At 57.6% G+C, this 22,635-nt stretch overlaps 1 protein-coding gene across 2 annotated transcripts in view; it reads left to right on the top strand.

Annotated features, from left to right (window-relative positions):
* Positions 1–353: 353 nt before the first annotated feature.
* The window catches only part of NHEJ1 (non-homologous end joining factor 1), a 42,369-nt gene continuing 20,087 nt past the window's right edge, over positions 354–22,635 (top strand). For both annotated transcript variants that reach the window (XM_062004918.1, XM_062004919.1), the window contains exons 1-5: positions 354–431; positions 993–1,178; positions 1,873–2,082; positions 3,553–3,691; positions 5,013–5,071. In XM_062004918.1, the coding sequence (XP_061860902.1) occupies positions 993–1,178; positions 1,873–2,082; positions 3,553–3,691; positions 5,013–5,071 (594 nt within the window). In that variant the 5' untranslated portion in view covers positions 354–431. The remainder of the gene's footprint in view (positions 432–992; positions 1,179–1,872; positions 2,083–3,552; positions 3,692–5,012; positions 5,072–22,635) is intronic.

Here is a 22,635-nt window from a genome sequence, read left to right as displayed (position 1 = left end):
GGGCTGAGCAATAAGCCCGGGGCCAAAGGACGGGAGCCCTGTCCGCCCGGCCCGAGGGCCGGCCCCGGCCGGGCACTTGAACCGGGGCGTTTCCCAGCAGGAGCAAGCGCAGGGCAGCGTGAAGGCGTTTCGGCCTCCGTTGTTGTGCACAGCGCCTTGGCCGTGTGGCAGCGGGGGGTAGTCAGGAGCGCGGCCCCGCACCGGCCCCGCACCGGCCCCGCACCGGCCCCGCACCGGCCCCGCACCGGCCCCGCACCGGCCCCGCACCGGCCCCGCACCGGCCCCGCGCGTCCCGGCGTGCCGCGGGCCGCGGAAGCGAGCGGCATGCTGGGAGCCGTAGTCCGCCTCTCGCCTCCGGCCCGGCGCCGCTCGCCGCCCTAAAAGCCCCTCGCCCCGACAGCCTTGGGCCCGCCTGCGCCTCTTGCCCTCGGGTAACTCCGCGGCTCCGCAGGGCCCCGGCCCCGCGGGCACTCCCGGGGCCGCCGGGCCCCCAGGTTCGGGCGGGCGCGCAGCCCGGGAAGCGGCGGTGCCCGCGGCTGCTGCCGGCCTCGGCGCAGGGGCCGTGCGGGGCTCGTGGGGAGCACAGGGACGGGGTGTCCGAACGGGAGAGGGCTGCAGCGGCCCTCTGCCCGGCCTGCTGCAGGCGGAGCAGCTGACATTGTAGTTTGGTCATAGAGGTCTTGCTGTATTAACGGCAGGAAGCATCGGGTAATGCCAGGGAGGCAGCAGTTACATTATGAAGTACTTGCTGGTGCATTTGGGGTGGTTATTTGGGGCTGGGTAGGAACTGCCCTGTACAAAGCTCCCCAAAATTCCTGCCCCAGCAAAGCTGCATACATGTGTAGGGATGGGACAGAGCTGGCTGAGCATCCTCACCTCGGCTGCAAAGTGGGGAGCTAACAGGGACTGAGGGGGGTCCCTGTGAGGCCACCCCAGGGACCAGGGTCTTCCTGGGTGGGGGCTGAGGCAGAGACCTGGTTGCTGTCTTTTAGATGGAAGTCACCGAGGAGCTGGAGAGCAGCCTCTTGACACAGCCCTGGGCTTCTGTTTGCTTTGGCGAGACAGCTTTTCTTGCTAAAGCGTGCTTCAGGGACACTGGCTACATCCTGCTGCTCTCTGATCTCAGCAGCGTCTGGTACGAGAGTGCAGACACGGAGGTCGTGGGACAAAGGTCCAAGGTGAGTGTCTGGAAAGCCAGAGGACCTCCTTTTCTCCTCACAGCAGCTGACATCCCAACATAAGCTGCTTGGTGACACAGTGGCTAACACCTGACAAGTGTCTGGTGCAAACACCTGTCCTAGGAAGTCCCTGGGCAGCTCTGCCTTCCCACCAGTGATGGAGAGACCCCTGTTCACATTCATAGCCAGGCACAAGCTCTCATGGGGCTCAAACACATGATGCCATGCCTCACCCCCTCACCGTAGCCTGTGTGCCCAGGTCCTCCTGTGCCACCCCTACCTGCCATGTCCCTCTGTGATTGAGGGGCTGTGCTGGGCGGCTCTTGGCAGGACGGATAGGCAGGCTGTGGCAGCCATCCCCCAGCTGGTCACCCTTGCTGGGATGAGAGCTTTGGGGAGCTCTGTGCAGGCTAGCTGAGCTGTGATAGCTCTCACCAGCCTGTGACACTCGTGGTGTGCAGGACAGACGTGCTAGTGGAGACCATTGCACCTTGCCTCCCTCACAAGGTCAACCTCACAGGCTGACCTTGGAGAACCAGTGGAGAATGTCTTGTCACGGGGCTGGAAGCTAAGGCCCAGGAGTAGCCCTTTTCAGGGCTTGACATGTAAAACCAGTTTGACTCCTTCTGTGCTGGAGTTTTCGCTGGGTTTTTCCTCAGGACCTTGCTGTACCCCTAACCTGGCCTTTCCCCAGGAGCTGAACAAACGCCTGACGGTCCACGTGTCCTCCCTTCTGCACCGCCTGCGCAAGCTACTGTGTCCCTTGCTGGCGGGACAGCCAGACACCACCACCTCCTTCTCCTGCCACCACACTGCTGGCGGGCTTGGCCTGCACCTGAAGAGCGAGCTCTCAGGGCTGCCCTTCTACTGGGACTTCCACTGTTGCCCTGCTCCCGTGGAGATGGTGAGTGAAGCTGTAGAGAGTTTGGGGAGGGGGATGGCCAAAATTACGGATTGTCTCCTGATGCTTAGAGGTGCAAGTCTTGGGCCACACTGGTGGCTGGAGGGTGCCTGGCTCTGCCTGCTTCCTGTCCCGAGGTTCACTGTCCCAGTTTCTTCTCAGGGCTTTGGCACCTTGGTTAGTAACTTGCAACAAGGCAGGGCCACCTGCCTGGCTACCAGGGCAGAACGAGATGTCCAGTTTGGGATGTTGCACTGGCTGTCGCCAGCCCAGCGCCCTAGGACAACCCCTCCGGCCGGCGGGACGGGCTGCGGGGCCGGGGCTGCCCCGGTCCCTCGCCGGCGCCCCGGGCCCTGCGCCCCTGCGCGCACAAGAGGGCGCCCGGTCCCCGCGGTAACCGCCGCGGCCGAGCCCCCGGCGGCAGCACCGGCCCCGCAGCCTCCTCCGGCAGGCGTCGGCCTCAGCTCCGGCACCCTGCTCCCGACGGGTCTCCGCAGGCGCACATCCCTTCTGCCCGCGTGGGTGACTGTGCTGGGGCACCGCAGGGATCTGCTGCGGCGTGGGGGTCTGTCCTGGCACATAAATCCGGGGGTCTCGGCTTGACTTGCCCTAGGGACTCGCTCTCCGTCCCTGGGCAAGCAGCTCAGAGGCTGAGCTGGGAAGGTGCAAAGCCCAGGCTCTCATGGAATGTGCTGGGTGTCTGCAAGGCACTCAGAAGGTGGGAAGCAGTTAGGGTGCTGAGCACAGCTAGTGTGGATGCAGGAGTGGTGACCAACTCTGCTCTGCTAAACGTAACTCAGCAGCTGGCCACGTGCTAGAGGCAGACATGGAGCCCACCTGACAAACCTCTGCTTGCTTTGTCCCAGCTCTGCAGCAGATGGTGTCCTCTGAGCACTTGGGTGGGTGATGACCATCACTTCTGTGGCTTGTGCCCGGGAGTGAGCAGAGTACAAAGCTCACTGTGGGCCCACCACAGTAGCAAGAAAGCTTTGTGAGCAGTGCCAGGTTCACTGCCCTCTCCCACAAAGACAAGGGGTGTGCTGGAGTGGGGTGATCCCAAACACCCTCCCAGGGGCTGTGGGAGGGTGCTCTGTGTGCCTGGTGGGCCAGGGCAACTCAGGCTGGCTCTGGGACAGGGGATGTGCCCAAGGCTCTGCGTGGGGCTTGTGCAGCCATAAACTAAGGATGTGTATGGGAGGATTGGAGGGGAAGCTGCAGCCTGCACGAGTCCTGCATGTGCAGCTGTGAAAAGATTGGGCTGGGATGGAGAAACCATCTGGCCTTCCTTCTCCCAACTTACATCTTTTGACTGTTTCCCACCACATTTCTGTGAGACGTGGGGTATTTTTGGGAGCCCTGTGTGACCCAGAGTGCTGCTCTTGCTAGGAGCTGCTGGCTGTCTTGCTTTGATCATTCTGTGGACAGTGGCATGCATCCCTGCACCTTCCCTAGAATGTCCCTCCTCCATCCTAGGTGTCCCGTCACCTCGTGCGGCCCCTGATTCGGATGAGCCTGGCGCTGCAGTGCCAGGTGCAAGAGCTGACCTCCCTACTGCTCCAGAAGGATGCTGAGATTGAAGATTACAGGGAGAGTGGGGCTGCTCTCAGCAGAGGTGAGGAGGGATGCCGAGGGCTGACATGGGAGTGAGCAGGGAGTGAGTTTCCTCCTTAGCATGGGGCTGGCATGCTCTGCTCCCTCTGGCTATTACCCAGCCAGGCTTGTGTTTCATGTTCAGCCACACTGGCAGCGAGACGGTAGCCAGAAAGCTGGGCAGCAGCCCCTAGGGAGAGCTGGGAGAGGAGCAGCCCTTGACCAGTAGCTGGAGGAGTTGGGGAGTCGCCAAAGGGCTCTCTGCTTCACCGAGAGCACCTGGCTGCTCACCAGGAGCTGGTGGGGCTGGCAGCCAGGGCTGGCCCCGGAGCCGGCTCAGCCTCCCTGCCCAGGCACAGTACCTTGCTGAGCCCTTGGACAGCAAGCAGGGCCTTCCGGCCCTCCCTGCTGCAGCCCTGCGCATGGGCCCCCCTCCAACCCCCAGCCCACCTTGCCATGGAGGGGCCGGGCTGAGAGAAGCCCCCTCGGGTAGGATATGGTTCAGGACCTGCCTTAAGTGGGTGGGGAATCTTCCCCTGCCATGGAGATTGTCTGGGCACTGGTTTTCGGGTCATCCCTTGCTTGTGCTGTGTTCTGTCCTGCTGCCAGAGGTGATGTGGGGTCTGACAGGGATAAGCGCTGACTTTGCATATCATGGCCAGGAGGGTGATGTGGTCCAGATCCTGTCCCACGGCAGGTAGCCCACCACGGGAGCCTGGATCTGCCCTGCAGCTGCATAAGAGCTGTGTCAGCTGCCCGTGCTCCCCCCACCTCAGCCCTTAATGCTCTCCTCTCTCCTGCATCAAGCTGACTCTTCAGAGCTTGGAGCAGCCAGGACAATCTGGTTTGGATCCAGGGACTGATGCTGATGCGCAGGCTGGCCGCTCTTGTCCCTTGCCTGGGCGGGAAGCTGGGAGGAAGCTTTGCACTGGTGCTGCTGAGCAAAGCTGGCCAGGTGTTTCTCCAGCCAACATCTTAGCAACAATGGAGGAAAATTAGTGTTTTGAATGAAGTGTGGAGCAGCTATAAGAAGGGTTTGTCCCTCTCTCTTGCAAAAGGAGGACACAGCTGGGCTCATCCCTCCAGAAAAGCAGCTGGAGACAAGGAGTCCCCTGTACCCTGGTGCTCAGACCCAGGAAGCTCTTTCAGGCTGTAAGATCTGGGAATGGTGCTGAGCACACCTGTCCCTGGCTCCTTTGTATGGGAGGGTGCTGGAACAAGTGTGGATGGGCTCTGGGATGAGCATGCTGGAGCTGTTCCCCTGTAACCCCGTCACCCCACGGGCAGGTGAAAGGGAAGCTGGGGTGAGACGCTGCTGAGGCTGATGCTGTTCTCCCTCGCAGACCGCCTGCGGACAGAGCCCTTCCAGGAGGAGACATTTCAGCAGAACTTCATGGTCGAGGTAAGGAGCGGTCTGGGTCCCCCTGCCTTTGGCAAAGGGGTGCTGAGGAGCCCAGCGTGAGGTGTGCCAGGCTGGATGGGGGCACTGGTGGGGTTGATTGGACTTGTCTGGAAGGGGTTAATGCCCACTGACTCTCCCAAGGTTCTCCTTGGGTCTTTGCACCTGGTCTGCAGGGCAGGGAGAGCTGGGGCACACCTGGCATGGATGGATAAGGATGTGGCACTGTGTTTTGTCACCTTCTAGCCACTTCCTGGCTTCTGGGAGCTGCCAGGGGTACAAGCTGGGCTGGCTGCTCTGCAGGAGCGTGCTGTCGCTGGGCCATCCTCACCTGCCTACTGCATTTGCCATGGGCCTGAAACACCAATGCTATTGGCAAGCAGGGAGCAGCTGCTTTTAGGCATGGCTTTGCCATGGCATATCATGGAGATAAGTGTCTTTCAGCCTGTTATCTGTGCCATGCCTACCGCTCTCTCCTTGGCACATTTTGCTTTAAGATCAGGTTTGTGCTTCAGAGAAACTGGGGATGGAAGGAGTGCTTTTCCTCTGGTCCCTTTTTGTTACTGGAAATAATCACAGAGGCGCTAAAATGAATCAAACCAATGTGGTAACATCAGAAATGATTGATGCTCATGGATGCAAAAAGGCTCAGGATGCTTCTGAGCGCTCCTGTGCTCACCGTGAAGGCACAGGAATGGGGGGCAGTGGTGTCTGCTGGGGAGCAAGGAGTCAGCCAGCCTGTCCGTGGTGTCACATGGGCTTTGAGAGGATATGGCTTTGAGAGGCACACGATGATGCTGTTGCACAGCCAGCAAGAAACCCATCTGCAGAGTTACTAAAAATTAGAGACAATCCCTCTTTTCTGTGAGAGGCACCAGGACCAGCACTGGCTACTTTTGGTTCCCCACCCCCGGTTGTGATGGATAGAGATAAATTCTCTGCTGGACTGCAACTTGGAGGTTGCCTAGGGACCGATGATCATGACCAGATTACTTTCACCCCGTGCAAAGAAAAGACATTCCTAAACAGTAATTTATATCCTTCATGCTTTGAAAGGGCTAATTTCCCAAAGCAGGGGGAAAATTATGAGTGAAATCAGCTCGGAGGAAACATTTAGATAGAAAAATGTGAATGAAAATGGTGAGCTCTTTCAGAAGAATTTCAGAACCACAAAAAGCCACAATTCCACAATCAAGAAAGAGGGCAGCGCTGGCTGAGAGCCCGTTCTGGTTCAGCAGCAAAGTGAAGGCAGCAATTAGGAATGAAAGAGCAGTTTATAACAAATGGGAGAGCGGGGAGTAGATAGCGATCAATATAAATTAGAAATTATGAAGTGTAGGAAATGGATAACAGAAGCTAAAGACATCAGGGAAAAATCATGGCGAAAGACAGAAGGAAAGGGTTTGATTTAGTGTAGTAGGAGAAAACCCCAAGCTCCTGGCAACAGGATAAGGTTGGAGATGGAGGTGGCAAAATGATTGATGCTGGAGCAGACATGGCAGGAGCAGCGGGTAAAGGTGTCGGTGCTGTCGCTGGAAGGATGCAGCCGGATGGGCCAGGATCGGGAGATGATGAAGTGTGTCTTTGTCCAAGGAACAACATCTGCTAAAGATGAATGTCAGGCTTGAAACTTGGAGTCCTCTGAGAGCTGATAGGGTGTGGGTTATGGGGAAAGGTGCTTGGTGGTGCAGGGTGGTAGGAGAGGAGTGATGCAGCCTTGCACAGAGCCTTGCAAAAGCAGCTGGTGGGAAGCTCATCTGTCACAGGCTTAAAAGATATGAGGGCAGTTGGTGCTGTGTGTCTTGAGCACAGTCCAGGAGTAGAGTCTTGGGGCTGGAGTTCCAGACAGGGAAAGGGAGGGTTCAGGAGATGCTCCCCCTCTGCACCCTCTGGCAGGCAGGTCTGAGCAGCGCCTGCAGAGGAGAGGCTGGTGGAGGGATGCAGTTGTGTGTTCAGTCTTCTTGAGGACATCTGTTCTTTGCGTTATAAAGCTGCTGCTGATGCATTTGGCCCATGTACCATCATGCAGCAGTGAGCTGTGAGCTGTGAGCAGCTGCTGCCTTTGGTTTGAACGTGGTGCCCCGTGGTTCCTCCTGATGCCTCCTAGTTCTTGTGTTAACGAGGAGCACCAACCATGGCTTGGCAGCTCCCTACCACCAAAACTGGCTCTTCACCTCAGGTTCTCGTCCTGCAGCAGGAATGTGGGCTGGATGATCTTGTTGTCTCTGGGCGGGTATTGTAGAGCCTCTGGAGGCTGGGGTCCCTTGGGATGTGGTGTGGGGAGCTGGGGACACTGAGTTTTAACAAAGATGCTGGACAATCCATGTGGAGTCACAGGAATGAATTGAGGGTTGGGGAGAGAGCCCAGCACCAAGAAGGCTTGGAAGGGAATGGCTCCGTTTAGCTTATCAGGGAGAAAATTGAGAGGCGCCTTGATTACAGTGCGTGAGGGTCTTTACAAGGAGAAAATGCTGGTTGGGGAAGGGCTCTCTTTAATCTCATGGATTCCAGCAGAGCATGAGCCAGGCACCGGGAGCCAGAGCCAGGCAATTTTGAGTTAGGATGGAGGCACTTGGGTTTGCTCCTGCGGGTGATTAGCAATCGGGGCACATTCCCAAAGGGCAGCGGTTGATCCTCCATCTCTTGATGTCTCCAAAAGTGGGCTGGGAGCCCGCCTGGAAGAAAACCAAGTTGCTGGACTCGGTCTTGGGATGCGTGTGGTTGAATTTAAATGGGCAGGAGGTCAGGAGAAGAGGTCTGAGGGTCCTTCCAGCCTCTCCCTCTGGGAAATGGGGCTTCAGACTGTGGATGTTTGGTAGAAGTTCCTGACTGGAAAAGGGATTGTGATAGTGTGGCACAGAGGTGGTGGGTGCAGGAAAGGCTCCTCAGCTTTGCTCGCTTCCCAAACCTTTGTGGCATCCCCTGTGGAGAGGAAAGGACCTGCCAGTCCCCTAGTGCAGAGCTGCACAGCCTCCTTGCTTAAACGTACCCTTTCCCCACGCTTGTGTGCACTTGGCTGTCCAGGGCATTTTAACTAATCACAGGGAGTTTTCCAGCAAAGCCCTGGGAATATTTATACGTTTAGGAAACTACGCTTTCACACACGCCGTTTTTGGCAAGGGTTCACTGCTGAGCAGCTGCCTGGGCAGAGCTGGAGGGAGAGCGGCAGCCGTGCGCGGGCTGAGGCAGAGCCGGCAGCTTTTATTGGCAAGCCCAGGGGATCACGCCACGAGGGAGAAGAGCAGGCGGCTGGAGAGGGCTCAGTGCCTCAGGGCTGCTCAGGAACCCTTCCCAGCAGCCTAGGGTCTGGCAGGTACGGGGCATTTTGTCCCCAGGTGTCCCTTTGGGTTGCAGAGTTGACCATACTGGGCAATGTGGATTTTGAGAGCTTGCCCCGGCCTGGCTATGGTCGGTGTTTTGTGGCACAACTTCTGCCAGAGGCTGTGATCCAGCTCCGTGAGGGGGTCAGGATCGGGTGTCTGTGTAGTGCTGTGCCCTCTGCCTTGGGGACAGCAAGGACAAGTACACCGGAGATAAACTCACTGATACCATCAGTGCAAACGTGGCCCACATGCCCCAGGATGCTTTGCCCTGGGTATTTTTATCCGTCGTGGCCGGTGTGCGCGGGGGCGGCTGCTCCGCACCTCCGCAAGCCAAGCGCAGGACCTCAGCAAACAGGACGCGGCGGGTTCACGGCTCGACCCCGCGGCCCAGTGAGGAGGAGGAGGATGTGCCATCAAAACAAGCAACGCCAGAGAGGAAGATAAACAAACAGGCAGCTTCCAGCGCAGCCCCGGCCCAGGGCGAGTGGGAGCCCTGGGGCCAGGACTGGCGGCAGTGCCGGCAACGGTGCTGGCTGACGTCAGGGCGCCTGGGGGTCAGTGTCCTTCTTATTGTTCCCCATCGGGGTTGGGACGGGGGCCAGGCGCCTGCCACCCTCCTACCAGGGAACATGGGCCAGAGGGGCAGGTGGAGGGCAGCTGAGGCACTCACGGGAGCCACCAGCCCATATTGCCCCCGGGCATAGCCGGGCACCTGCCAGCACCCTGCCTTCCTCCAGCACCCTGCCTTCCTCCAGCACCCTGTCTTCCTCCAGCACCCTGTCTTCCTCCAGCACCCTGCCTCTCCTTTTTAACAGGCACTAAAAACAAGCCCTGGGGAGCAGAGCTTCCATAGTGTGGCTGGGGGCGAAGGTGGTGGGCCTTGCTTTTGCAGAGTGGGGACAGTGTCCCTCAGCCCCGTGCCAGGCCGGTGCAGTGGGGATGAAACGGCCCTTTTGGCTCCTTCCAACGAGGGATGTTTTTAATTAGCACAAAGTAGCTGCAGCTTTGCAGCTGCGACCAGGCCAGAGTGAGGCTGGTGGCGTGGGCACAACGGGGGCTCCTTGTACACAGGATGCACAGCCGATGGGAGAAGATGCTGTGGATGCTCAGCTGGACTGGGCTACCTTGGCGCAGGGCTGGAGAGGGAGCTGGTGGCCATCATGCTGTTGCCAGCAGGGCTGAGTGGTGCAAAAGCTGCAAACCTGCCCAGATGGGCTGTCTTGGGGCAGAGGTGGCAGTGCGGGGCTGAAGTTTAGGGATGCTGGGATGAGTGGAGCAAACTCTTGTGAGCAGCCAGGCTGTGCTGTGCTCATCCAGTGAGACCCTTGGGTGGCTGTGTCCTGTTCTGGATTGGGGCTATTTGTGGGATCCATGCGTCATCCATATCTTATCACTGCCCTGGGGTCTGTCTCCCACGCTAGAAACCCAGTGGGCTGCATCTGTGCTGGGACTAATGGGGCCCACACTGGTCTGCACACTTGTGTTCACAAGCAACTGCACGCTGCTGCAGCCCAGAGGGTCAGAGGCTGGCTTGGCCTCAACAGGAGCATGTGTGTGAGAGCAGGAGTGTGCCTGCCAGCACTGATGGGCGCAAGGGGCAGAGTGCCGTGGCTGATGGCTGAAGGGGCCAGGGCTCATGGGCCAGCGTTCCCTGCCCACAGTGGGGCACGTGAGCAGGAGTGCGGGCGCTCGTCGCTGCGTGGGGGCTGACCGCTGCGTGGGCACGGTGCCCCCCGTGGTGTTTGCCGTGGTGATGTGGGCAGCCCTGTGCCATTATTTATTTATTTGCTGAGGCCTGATCAGGTGAGGGGGGCCCAGCCAGCGCACGCGTTTTGGGCTGCTGCCGGCAGCCACAGGCCTCTTGCACAAGCAGTGAGTCAGTGGAGCTGCATGCTGCTAAAACCAGACTTGGCACGGGTACCCTGGGGCAGTAGCCTCCCCGAAATAGTGCCCAGACTGCGGGCAAGGATTGCTCCAGCCCTTTCCCCTGCCAAGATGGGGATGTGGTACAGCAGCTGTTCCAGGAGGCCTGTGGGGATGCTGCTGCTGGGGGTGTGTGGGGGGGTGAACCCCATGACTGTGGCTGTGCCTGGCTGCAGCTCTGGCACTGCCACAGCGGAGAGTGGCTGGCATCTGGGCTGGCTGTGAGCAGCTGCCAGCTTGGTCTCAGCCCCACTTCAGCCCAGCATCACCTGGGGGCTCGTTTGGGGATGGAGGGATGGACAAGTGCCATCGCAGCCATTCTCTCTGAGGCAGCGCAAAGCTCTTGGCTCTGCAGTGGCCTGTGGCCTGGCATGTGGAGGGAGCTCTCCTTTGCAGTCAGAGTCTTCCTCATCCTCTCCATGCCACACCATGCCATGCTGTGCCATGTAAAGCTGTGCTGTGCCGTGCTGGGTGCTGCTGTAGCAGGCAGAGAGGCACCACAGTTCATCTGGCTCCTGCAGGAGAGGCCCCAGCCCGTGCATGGGCACCGGCTGTGCAGTGCTGCTGAGGAGCAGCTTGGCTTGGGGGATGATTGATCTCGTGTCAGCGCACGGTGGTTTGAGCCCGTGCCAGGCCTCAGCTCAAATGGGAGCATTGAAGGGGGAGAGCCCCTTCCCCCTCGGAAAGTGGAGCAGCAATTCCCCCATCACCACCCCTGGTCCCACTCCCACATCTTGGGCATTACTGGCCTTGTGGCCACAGGCAGCTGCTCAGCCCTGGGGAGTGTGGGGCAGGCAGTGGGAAGAACACAGGCATCTGGGGTCCCAGTATCACCAGGCTGAGCTGGCTGGGGCTGTATTTGGGTTAGAAAAGAGCACTGGAGGGCTGCAGGGATGGCTGACTTGGAGGGAAGGTGTAGGGCACAGGCTGCCCGTAGCTGCTGTGCCCTGCAGATGCATATCCCAGCGTTTTGGTTCAGGATATGGCAGAGACTTCTGCAAACAAAAGGACTTTTTGGGTACGAAAATAAGGTGAACTTTGATGGGGCTCTAGATACATTTCGCTGTGTCAGCAAGGGACATCGAGACTTCTCTGTCCCCACCTAATGCGATCAGGGTGTTGTCATCCCCACCAGCTCCACTGGCCGTGGGGCATGGCAGAGAGCGGTGCTGCCTGCACTCCTAGTGCTGCCTTCCCCAACTCCCTGTACCTCTGCTGTGCCCCAAACAGACTGCCAGGTTTATTCACCACGTCCCTTCATGTCCTGAGCCCTTCCCCAGCTCTCCCCTAGCTGTGCCCCTTCTCCTGTGACAGCCACTGGCAGCTGTTTTTGCTGTTTCTGGGAGCTGCTCCCTTCTTATCCCTCAGGCCAATGACTCTGTAGCTTCTGCCAGTCGTGACAACCCATGCAGAAGTGCCACCAAACAGCTGGGCACATCTGGGCAGGCAGCAGCACCTGGAGAGGGGTTGCTGTGCGCCCCAGGGAGGACAGCCATCAGATTCCTGAGGCTGCCTGCTCCCACTCCACTCGGACCTTCGCATCCGATGCGTTTGTGTAAGGAAACAGGGCCATTCATGTATTTCTCTCTCCATTTATACCTCTCCCTTTCCGTATTTAGTGTGTGCACAGGCAGAGGGGGCAGCAAACGCCGGGGCCACTGATGTTCTTGGCTCCAGCGCCGGCTGGAATTTCGTCCTGGAATGTATCCTGAACCGCTCTGAAAACACGAATAAATCTCTGTGTGTTGTGTGCGTGTGTGTACACAAATACATAGACAACGTATAGACATGGAACCGTAGAGGGCATTTGTGAGCTTTGCTATTTAAAGGCAGGAGTAGTTAAAGGGCTATTGGAGAGGCAAACACCTCAGGATCAAAGGGATGAAGGGTGCTCTGCTAGCAGCCGGGCACCTTGGGAGATAGGTGGCCCTTGCTTTGTCTTTTCCAAGGAGCTGAAGCCACCCCATTGGTGACATACCCAAGGCAGTACGCCCAGCCAGCTCTGAGCAGTGCTCTGATCCCCCAAGGACTGCATTTCTTGGGGTCTCTGCTTACTGATCACCAGTTTCCCAGTGAGAGCCCCAGCGAGCCAGCTCCTCTGTTGCTGACACAGGCTGCAGAGCCTGGTGTGCACCTGGATGCAGGAGTGCAAGCATATCAGCCTCTCAGTTTCTAGAGTGCCAGGGCTTGCCTCTTGAACATCAGCTGTTGCTCATGGCTGTCGAGGAAAGATGACGATGTGGAAAGGCAGAAAATAGATGTTGGGTAGCAGGTCCCAAGCAGGTGCTGGGCTGGGCATCTCCTTAGGATGCTGGAGCAGCTGGTGGCCACAGCTATCTGGGCAAGACCATGAAAAGGGGAAAGGAGAAACTGGATGCCAGATCCCAAAAGGGGATGCTTGGCCATGCCAGGAGGGCAGCTCCTCGCCCAGGATGCTGGATGAGGTCTCGGCGGGAACACCCCACCGTGTCTCCCAGCACCCTGTGGCTAGGTGGCATGTGCCCTGTTTAGCCCAGCTCAGGGTCACTCCAGCTTCTCGTCTTCTGGGTGCTGAAAAAACGGATATTTTGGGCTGAAAATGCCCGTGTTTGGTCTCTGGCCAAAGGCAATGTGTTTGTGGGTGGGGGAAATTGGAGCAAATTCCTGCTGCGAGTGCTCCCGTGTGCGCGGGTGTGTGCAGAGGGGAAACACAGTTTTCCTTCTGAAAAGGAAAAAAGCCCCGCTTATTTTTATACAGAACTCCAGAAGGGCTGAAGGTGGAAACTTGGCCTGTCAGCAGCTGTCACAAGGGAGCGGGTCCCTGCCTGAGTTTGGGGGGAAACCACAGCTGGGTGTTAATGGGACTGTTAATGAATTAATGTTGGCTGCTGGGGGCCAGGGGAGAGCCCGGCTTGGTGGGGTATGTGCGTGTGGAGCCCTGCCCGGCACACAGGCTCTGGCTCCCAGCACGGCTGCAGAGAGCCCCAGTTCAGGGAGGTGTGTGTTTGGGGAGGTGGGAGTCTTCCCTTCAAGTCATGTCTTGCTCTTTGGGTTGTGGAAAAGCTTGGCAAAGTGGTCATGTTGTAGGGGAGAGGGTCCCACTCTAGAAAACACGTGTACAGCCCGCATGGGTGGGTTGCCTTCTGACTGTGGGCACCTGCTGGTGGCAGTGCTTAGTGCTGAGTGTCCTCAGCTGCCAAAACAAAACCTTTAAAGGAACTTAAAGAAAACAGCAGGGAAGTGAAACTCTTGATGTCTAGGTGGCTCAGCACATCCACAGCCCTTCTTGGGGTTATCTCTCTTGCTGTCTTCCCCACAATGAGGAAGGGCACCCATATGAACGTGGTGAGCTCACCATGCTGCAGGCTACCCTGCATGGGTTTCCCACCCAGGTTCAGAGGGGGAGGAGGTCATGCTCACATGCTGACCCGATGCCAGCATGGTGGCAGTGCGGTGAGGCTGAGGAATAACACCCTTACCTGGTTGGACTAGAAATCAGAGTGAATATGCAGAGGGGATCTGGGAAAGAGAGAACAAATTCTTCTCCATGGATTTCTCCTGCTGTGTTTGGCTTCAGGCTCTGTGGTGAGATCTCAGCCATGGGGAAGCCTGTTGCACCTCCTGGGGTTTCACCCTCTAGTACCAGACAGCTGTTGAACCAAGAGAAAAAAGTGATCATCCTGAGGGAGGGATGGCTGTGCCGAGGAAGGGATGATAAAGAAAGGATGGCCATACTGAGATATGCTCCTCAGATATGCTGTACTTGTACGTGGGCTAGCTCTGGTGCCGGGTGTCTGTAGGTGGGGGCAAACAGAGCCTCGCCTCCATAAGGAAACTTCTACTGTCAGACTCAGTAGCTTTCCTGGGACCCTGTGCTGGACCTTCAGGGTCAAGCTTGAAGTGTGCAGCCAAGATCTACTGCCCATAGCCAAACCTGGCTGGTGGAGCTGGAGACCTGGGGAGGGCGGTGCCTGGGCTCTTCACAGCCCTGCTCCTTGCATGAGTGGGCTCTACACTACTGGACCCCCATGCTGGACAAGGTCCTTTGAAGGATCCCAAAACCCAGCTTGGAGGGGCTCTGAGGCTCCTCTGTGCCTGTCCAACAGCTCTTGGGGAGTAGCTCCGGCTCTGCCGGGCCCAGAACCCTTCCCAACCCCATTCCAAACAGATGGATATCCCAAAACCCACTAGTCCCAGGGGCCCTGCTCTGGGTCCCTCTGGCTGAATGGGGTGGTGTGCGTGTGCCCATGCTGTCCCCTCCTGTGACTGTACAGTACACATGGCTAAATATATGTCTGTGCAGATAGAGGAACTCTGAGGGGCTGAGTGATGCTCCCTTTCTATACCTCTTTTCATGGGGAGAGCTAATGAGATTCATGTCATTAAAGGGCTGATGTTTTGTGGGATGGGAGCCTTTTAAACGGGATGTGTCCTGGCTTAGTCATGGCAAATATTTACCAAAAAAAAAGAGAGAGAAAAAGAAAAAAAAAAAAAGGACATACCATATAAAATTAGAGTTCTGAAAATAGTATTTAGAGCAAGTGAGAAAGAGGAACCTAAAACAGAAAATACAGCCCAGTCTGTTCGGGAGTCAGGGGAAAAAGAGAGAGCAAGGCGGGGGGTGGGGGGGAAAAAGCCAGAGATAAAACGAGAGAAACCTCGGCAGTAAAAACAGCATCTTGGTAAATAGACTATTAAAAAAATTCTGACCTGCTTTATGGCTTTCTTGGCTGCCGTTCAACTGTGCTGCCCTGGCCGGCACGGAGGGAAGGTAGCAGGAGCCGGCGTCTGTGTGGATGCTCAGAGCCCAGGGACCCGGCTGCCCCCCCGAGCAGCCGCGTGGGGTGTTAAATTTAGCCACATAATGATGGCCCTGAGGAGGCTGCCTTTTGTAGCCACACTGTAATTACTGCCTCGCTTATAAATTTTATTTTTCTTATTATGTTTCCTCCTCCTCCTCTGCTGGGGAAGGGGTGGGGGGAGGGGGTCTCCCACACCCCTGTCAAACCTGGCAGCTCTCCGGGGAGTGGAGGGTATGGCTGTGGGGATGGAGCAGGTCCCTGGGATGGAGAGGAAGGTGGGAATGGCTGCCTGAACCCTGTGCTGCCCTGTGCATTCCCCTACTCTGATGCAGGCCTCAGCCACACATTTGGGGATCATAGAATCATAGAGTGGTAGGGGTTGAAAGGGACCTTTAGAGATCATCTGGTCCAAACCCCCTGCAGAAGCAGGGGAGACATTGACCTAACCCTACCATGGTAGGGTCCCCGCAGCCAAAGCATGGGTGTCTCGACTCTCCCAAGTCTTAGCATCGCCCTCTCAGGGTGCCTGGGAGATGGGCTTGTGCAGGCAGGACCAGGGAGTCCCTGGTGGGGCTGTGAGCCCATGGCACAACCAGGCTGGGGAAGGCAATGGGACCCCCACCCGATGCAAAGAGCGGCTTTCTGGTGGGTCACCGGCTCCAGCCTGCTCCTTTTGGAGGAGGGAAAGGCAAAAAGGGCAAGGACTGGCCCGGACCCCCTCCTGCACCCACAAGTGGGACAGAGGGGATGGCTCCACTCTGAGCTGGTGCAAGTGGGGGACAGCTTCAGACCCAGCAAGAACGTGCCAGAAAAGGTCTCGTTCCCCTCTTGTTTTCCCAAAACAAAGGAAGCGGCCTTGCATTGCTGGAAGTCGCGTGCTCGGGCTGTGCTAGGTTGTTATCATCCGATAACCCAGCGACCCAGGAGCTGCCCTGCTCCTCACCCGTCGAGCCCGCGCTACGGGATGCGAACAGCTTCCGCGTGAGCTGCCCTTTGCAGAGATCCGTTTTCCGCTCCCCGGGCTGCCGGGGGGACAGAGGAGGGGCTGCCGTGGTGGCCCTGGCTGGCCTCAGGCTCACCGTGTGCCCTGTGCCCAGATGGTGGATGATGAGGGCAGAAGAGATGTGTGGAGGTGGCAGATGCCTTGGCATGGCCCAGGTGCTGCCATCGTGTGAGATGTGTGGGAGGAGATTTGGGGCTCTGCTGTTTCTCACTTTGCCCCATGTAACTTCCCTGAGAGCACCGTGGCCAGACTCTGCTGTGGAGCAGGGCAGGTATTGTGTGGGGCTGGGGTCCTTTGCGACACACAGTGATGCCTTCAGGGAAGGGACCCTTGCAGACCACCGAGAAAAGTTGCTCAGTGCTGGGACTGTCTACTTTCCCTTCCATCTCTGCCGTTTCTCCTAAACTCGTGTCCTGGGGAAGGTGCAGTGGTGTCAAGCTGCCATAGGGACTTTGGTGGGGATAGTGGTCAGAGTTCATTCATCACTGTGAGGAGGTGTCTGGGGAAGCATCTCCTTGGCAGAGCTCTCTATGGGGGACATGTGGGACCACAGCAGTCCCACCCAGGGGAGCTGGCTCATCCCAAAGCAGCCCCTTTCTCCTGCCCCACACTATAAGGGCTCTGTTCAGCACTATGATGACCTGAGGCAACCTCCATCCCTTGCTCAAGTGCCCATTTCAGGGCAGGTGTGACAATACTAAATCAACTCCTTTAAAGGCTCCTGAGCCGCAGCACCACGGACGTGCCGGTCTCCATCTCTCCCTCATCTCCTGTGGGCACTCTGGGGGCTGGCCTGCTGGCCGGCCGCCTGGGCATGGGGCTGCCTTGGCTGCTGGCCAAGGGCTCCTGCCCCTACTGGGTCCATGCCCTGACCCTCCACCCCACCGTGGGGTCCGTGGCTTGCGCCGGCTGCCAGGGATTCAGCACCGAGGTGGTTGCGGGAGCCCTCAGCGACAGTGGCCACCAACTCACCGGTGGTGGCTTGGGATCCCAGGTGTAGAGAGAACCAGGGACTGGGAGACAAAGTGCCCTTTCAGCCAGAGCCCTGGAAAGATATATGTGTGTGTGTGTGGAAGTTAATGACCTCGGCCTTGGAGAAGGGTGAAGAGAGAGCACAGGCTGGCAGCATCCCTGCCGGGAGCCAGGGGCTGGTCCCGCACGTGTGCCCCTGCGTGTGCCTGCGTGTGCCTCTGTGTGCAGGAGGCTTATGCATTTCCGTTACGGTGTATTTGTGTACGTCATGTGTGTGTCTTACTCATCGCTGTGTTTTTCTTTCCTTGTTCTTGGGTCTTTTCCCCCACCCCCGCCGTGAATCTAAAATTCTTATGGCATTTTATTCTTTCCTTTTTGCTTTGGGGGGTGGGGGGGGGGGGAAGTTAAATCTCCACTTTTGGAAGCTGCTGGCTCCTTAGGAAAATAAACTAAATATTTTTAGTACGTGTGTGCAAGGCTGCTGCTCCCGCCTGCCCCTGCTCATCGCTTACTCACTGTTTGTTTAAGCTGTGCTCGTCCCCTCGCGCCGGGGCGCGGTGGCAGGCGGCGGCGCGCTGGAGCTGAGCCCCGTGGCGGGAGCGCGCCCCGCTTCTCAATGAGCGGCTCCAATCTGGCCTTTATCGAGGTGTGGGTTTGCGTAGCGCTGGAGCAGCCTGCCCTGTAATCAGCCAGCCACCAGAGCTGGCCAGCCTTGTAATAAAGCGGTTCTATATTTATTTGTTCTCTTTATACCCTGCTCTGTAATAAGTTGGGAGCCCTCCCCGCTCCCCCCCGTTTTCTTTGGGAAGCTCCTCTGGGTCTCCGGAGGGATCTGCCGTCCCGCACGCAGCGGATGCGTGGGGCCCGCGAGCAGCTCTGGCCACGTCTGGGCCATGTGCCACACACCCCGTGCCTGCCATCCCCATCCTCTCCCCATCCTCCCAGCTCTCCTGGTACCCCACATCCCACCGTGGCCCCTTCTTCCCATCCCCGCCATCCCTAGCTCTGGCTCTGCCAGCCCCCTCCTCTTCCCCCTCTCTTTTTCAACCTTGTGCCTTTTTAAAATGCGTTCATTAAAAGGAGCTCAGTTGCCCTTTCCCCAGCGAGGCAGGAACACTGACAGCCTGTTCGCCCGTGTGTCTGTAATTAAACTCAATCTCTGGGTGAATACAACAATGTGACTGCACAGAATAATTCCTGGAGATCCTGACGCCGAGGAGGAGTGTGGCCTGTGAGCGGCCCATTCACGCCTGGCTTTCTATAAATACTTTACTATGTGGCACTAAGAAAACTTCAAGCCCTTCCCCCCCCACTTTTTTTTTTTATTAGTGCTACATAATATAGTAATTGTGTGACTAGAAGGTCTCCCCTGTGCCTGCCCGGGTTCACGGGGCCTGGGTGTGACCTTGCGCTGCACTGACTGAGTGCGGGAGCCTGCTGCTGTGCCCAGCGACCACTGTGCTGGCCCAGGGGGCCTACTGTCCCATGCCATGCCATGCCATGCCATGCCATGCCATGCCATCCTGTCCAGAGCTGGGGGAATGTGGTGGGGATGCTCTGCTTACGCCCTTAAAATCTTTCTCGTTTGTGTCCCTGCTGGCAGCGGTGCTTGGCTGATGTATGTCCTGTGCTGAGGGGAGATGCAGATGGATATGGGGGCAGAGGGAGGAAAGATAGGCCTGAGGGAGCATCCCTACATCTACCTGGCCCTTAGGTCTCAGCCTAGAAGCTTTCTGGTCTGGTGCCCTCAGGAAGCCCCAGGGAAGCTTCTCCCCTGGCCCTATCCTGCCCAGAGACACGGAGGAGGTGTGTATCCCAAGTGTAGTCACGTCCTGCCTGCTATCCCAGTCCCCAGGGCCTTGCCTGCCTTCCCCCCTTCTGGAGCCTGCTGTAGTGTGGCTGGAAGGATGCTCAGGCATACACAGACCCTAGTGGAATCCTCCTTCTGGGTCTGTAATCTTCATCAACGATGCTTTTTAAAGCATTTATGGCTCATGCAGACTCTGCCAATTTGAGCTGGCCCTTACCTAGAGGGGCTGGAGCCAGCCAGTGCAATCTTCCCCAGCTGTGGGATGTGCCAGCCCCATGCATTCCCCTGCTCCCCAGGCAGCAGCCCTCAGCTCTCTCCCTGGACACCACAGCCACATGTGCCTGGCACAACACAGATGCCACATTGGCAGAACAGTCTCTTGTTTCAGGACCTCAGGGTTGCAGAGAGTGGAGGGCTCCCATCCCACTCCCCTGATCTGACAGACAGCTGGAGCACAGAGAGCTTGAGGACATGGGCTGGGGACCAGCATGCCACCTTGGCCCTGCCAGCTGGGGCACGCCTGACAGGGGCCTGGCAGGGTTGATGTGAGGATATCACTCACTGCATTTATGTGGCCAAGAGTAATATTAAATCTTTGTGCCTAGTTGATGTTCCTGAAAGCCACAACGTGTTAATATTCATGAGCCCACTTGACCTCATCCATATTCATGTCGCATCCCTCGATTGCATGGCCCCTACTGCTGTTTTTCACCTGCTTGGCGGCCTGGGAAGGTGGCACTGTGCAGAGACAGAGATGCCAAACTGCCACCAGCCAGGGCTGAGTGAGGGCCATGGTTGCTGGCACGAGCTGTAGGTGTTTGGGGACCATCTGTCCCCGGATGATGCCCCTCTGCCCTTCTCACCCTCTCTCCATCCCTCTCTGACTGTTTTGCTGCCAGTGTCCTCCTGCATGGCCACTTAACTGCTCTGCTTCCCCCACCAACACTAGGGTCTTGGAGCCCAAAGGACACATTCTGGAGGTATTTACCTCCTCATCCCTTCTGAGTTGCTGTGAAATGTATGCCCTGGATGTCAGAACTGCAGAAAGGTGGCTGAGGCTCTCCAACTTGTCCCTGCAGCCCCCAGGACAGCTCAATGCTGTGATTTCCCCCCATGCAATGCTGAGGGCTGCCCTTATGTCCCAGAAGCACCAAACCTTGCCGTGCACCCATCCTGTGCGGGGCTGTGCCCTCTCCTGGTTGTCCTGCCCACAGGTAGAAGGGGCCCATGACGAGCAGAGCGGGTGGCCTGTGAATGGGCACAGTGGCTGGCTGTGTGCTGCTGGCAAGGCTGGGGACATGCTGGGCATGAGCCTGTGATAAGGACATGGCAGATGGTGTCCTGCCCTCTGGACAGTGGCCATTCAAGGTGTCTCTGCATCCCAGGCACTGCATCCTTGCAACTCCAGCATTGCATCTCAGCAACCTAAACACTGCATCTCTCTGTCGCAAGCACTGCCTCCCTGCATCCCGGGTGCTGCATTTCTGCCCCCTGGCTGCAGGGATGCAGTGGGCAGGGAACGCTTCTGGGCAGCGGGGCTGATAGCAGCACTGTGCTTTTGCCCAGGTTAGTGTCACAGTGGGGAGCCACCATGCAGGGGCTGGCATGCAGCAGGTATGCCAGTGGAGCTTTTCCCTGTTGCCACATCATGAGCCCCATGTGGATTTGGAGCAGGGACATGCCTGGGCCTGGATCCTGCCCTAGGTTGCACTGCTGCACAAGTCCCTCTAGCCTCACTGCTCTTGTGGCAAATGGATAAGGGAAAATAAGTGGAGTTAAGCCTCAAATTTGGGGGTTCTAGGCCTGTTTTCTCCTCTAGGAAGGCTACAAGGAGTGAAAAGTTTTGGTGGGAGCAGCAGAGGTCTGAGTGTGAGGTCTCAGCTCCCCCACCCCTCCTGAGGCCAAGGGAGAGGGTCTGAGGCCAACTAGGTCCTGCCCAGCATGGTGCGGGGAGCAAACAGCATCAGTGGTGACAACAAACTGCCAGGCTCACCTCCTCTCTCATCATTTATTGCTTGCTCCTTGGCAAGGGCCTTCTGTTTGCCTATTAATTCATGATTTTGTTGCAAAACGTGTTGATATTAGAATTTTTCCTAAAGCCTCAACTCTCAAAGTGATGGGACTGCAAGAAAAGGCGAGTGTGCTGTGTGGATTCATAGGGGCTCAGCTGGCTCATGACAAGTGTGTATGATGGGAGGGTGATGGCAGCAGGGCCCTGCTTGTTGCTCAGCATGTCCCTTTGCCCACGTCCTCTCACATTATCCCTTGCAGAGGAGAGCATCAAAGACCAGCAGGCAGGTTGAGACTCCCAAGAGCTGCTTGTGCTGAGGGCCCATCTTATGAGCACTGTGTATTTGCATCTGGAGCAAAACAGATGCTGCTTGCTCTAGTTGCTGCCATGCCATCTTCTTGCACTGGCACTCACCCTCAGGAACGTGGCATCTCTGAAGGACATACAGTGTTGGTTGGTGCATCACTGTGGCTGCTGTCAGCTGCTGACCACACTTAGCTGGTGCCAGCTCTTTTTCCCAAGTAGGAGCAGTGCTTACTTTCCCACTGCCCTTATCATCTCTTGCTTTAGGCTCCTGGCAGCTCACAGACATCGATACCACAGTGGATTGCTGTTCATCCACAGCCTTATGTATCTCCTCTACAACCTCTTTGGGGTTGAGGTGGGGGTAAATCTCTTCTCTCCAGTAATGAATGACAGGACAAGAGGGAATGGCCTCAAGTAACACAAGGGAAGCTTTAGATTGGACGTTAGGAAGAACTTTTTCTGTGAGAGGGTTATTAAGCACTGGCACAGGCTGCCCAGGGAGGTGGTGGAGTCCCAGTCCCTGTAGACATTTAAAAGGCACACAGATGAGGTGCTGAGGGACACGGGCTAGTGATGGGATTGGCAGTGTGAGGTGCGTGGTTGGACTCGATCTTAAAGGTTGTTTCCAACTGAAATGATTCTATGATTCCTGCTCATCACTTTGGCAGCTCATATTCAGTCTGCCCAGGGCTCAGGGGTACTGCTGGGGTCTCCCTGCAGCCGAGCCCCCGCTGCCCTGCAAGCGCTCAGGCTGCCGGGGAGCTGGCGGCAGCGAGGCTGCAGCGTGCTGGCGGTGTTCCGTGGGTGCAGGCCTTGGCAGGGCTGTGCAGCAGGGAGCCGGGGTGCCCTCGCCCTGGCTCCTGGCCGTGCCGGCCTGTCTGCGCGGCTCCCGGCGCTCCGGCCTCCCCTGCCTTTCACCGGTGTGTTTTTATGGCTTGGAGGGAGCCGTCCTGCCCCAATTCCCCGCGTGCTCCTAATTTCATAGTTCTCTCTATATATCCATATATATATCCATATAGCATTTGATACAGGTTTTATGGGCATTTCCATACGTTTTACAGACACAGCCATTACAGAGCCAGGTTTCACCCGAGAAACCTCAGGGGAGCAGAGCACTGAATCGCCTTAGTCTTGGCCCCAGAACAAGGCTCTCTTCTCTCCCTTGCCGGGGCTGCGCTATCAGCGCTGCACAGGGCAGGGGGGCTGGCGGTGCCTGCCCCGAGAGAGAGCCGGGATGCTGCCTGCAGCCTCGGCTGGCCTTCTCCTCACAGCCTCATCTTGCAAACCCCAGGGCTGTCACTGCTGCCCCTCTCTCCCTCCCCAGCTGTCTGCCACTGGCAGGAGGGCTGCTTTGGGCTGGGCTGCTAGATGCAGCTCAGTACCCCAATCTGTATGGCCAGGTTGCCGGGATCCAGCCCGTTTGCCTACCTGTTAGGCT

The sequence above is a fragment of the Colius striatus genome, chromosome 11 (assembly GCF_028858725.1).
Source record: "Colius striatus isolate bColStr4 chromosome 11, bColStr4.1.hap1, whole genome shotgun sequence".
Lineage (NCBI taxonomy): Eukaryota > Metazoa > Chordata > Aves > Coliiformes > Coliidae > Colius > Colius striatus.
This window is presented reverse-complemented; position numbering and strand designations above follow the sequence as displayed.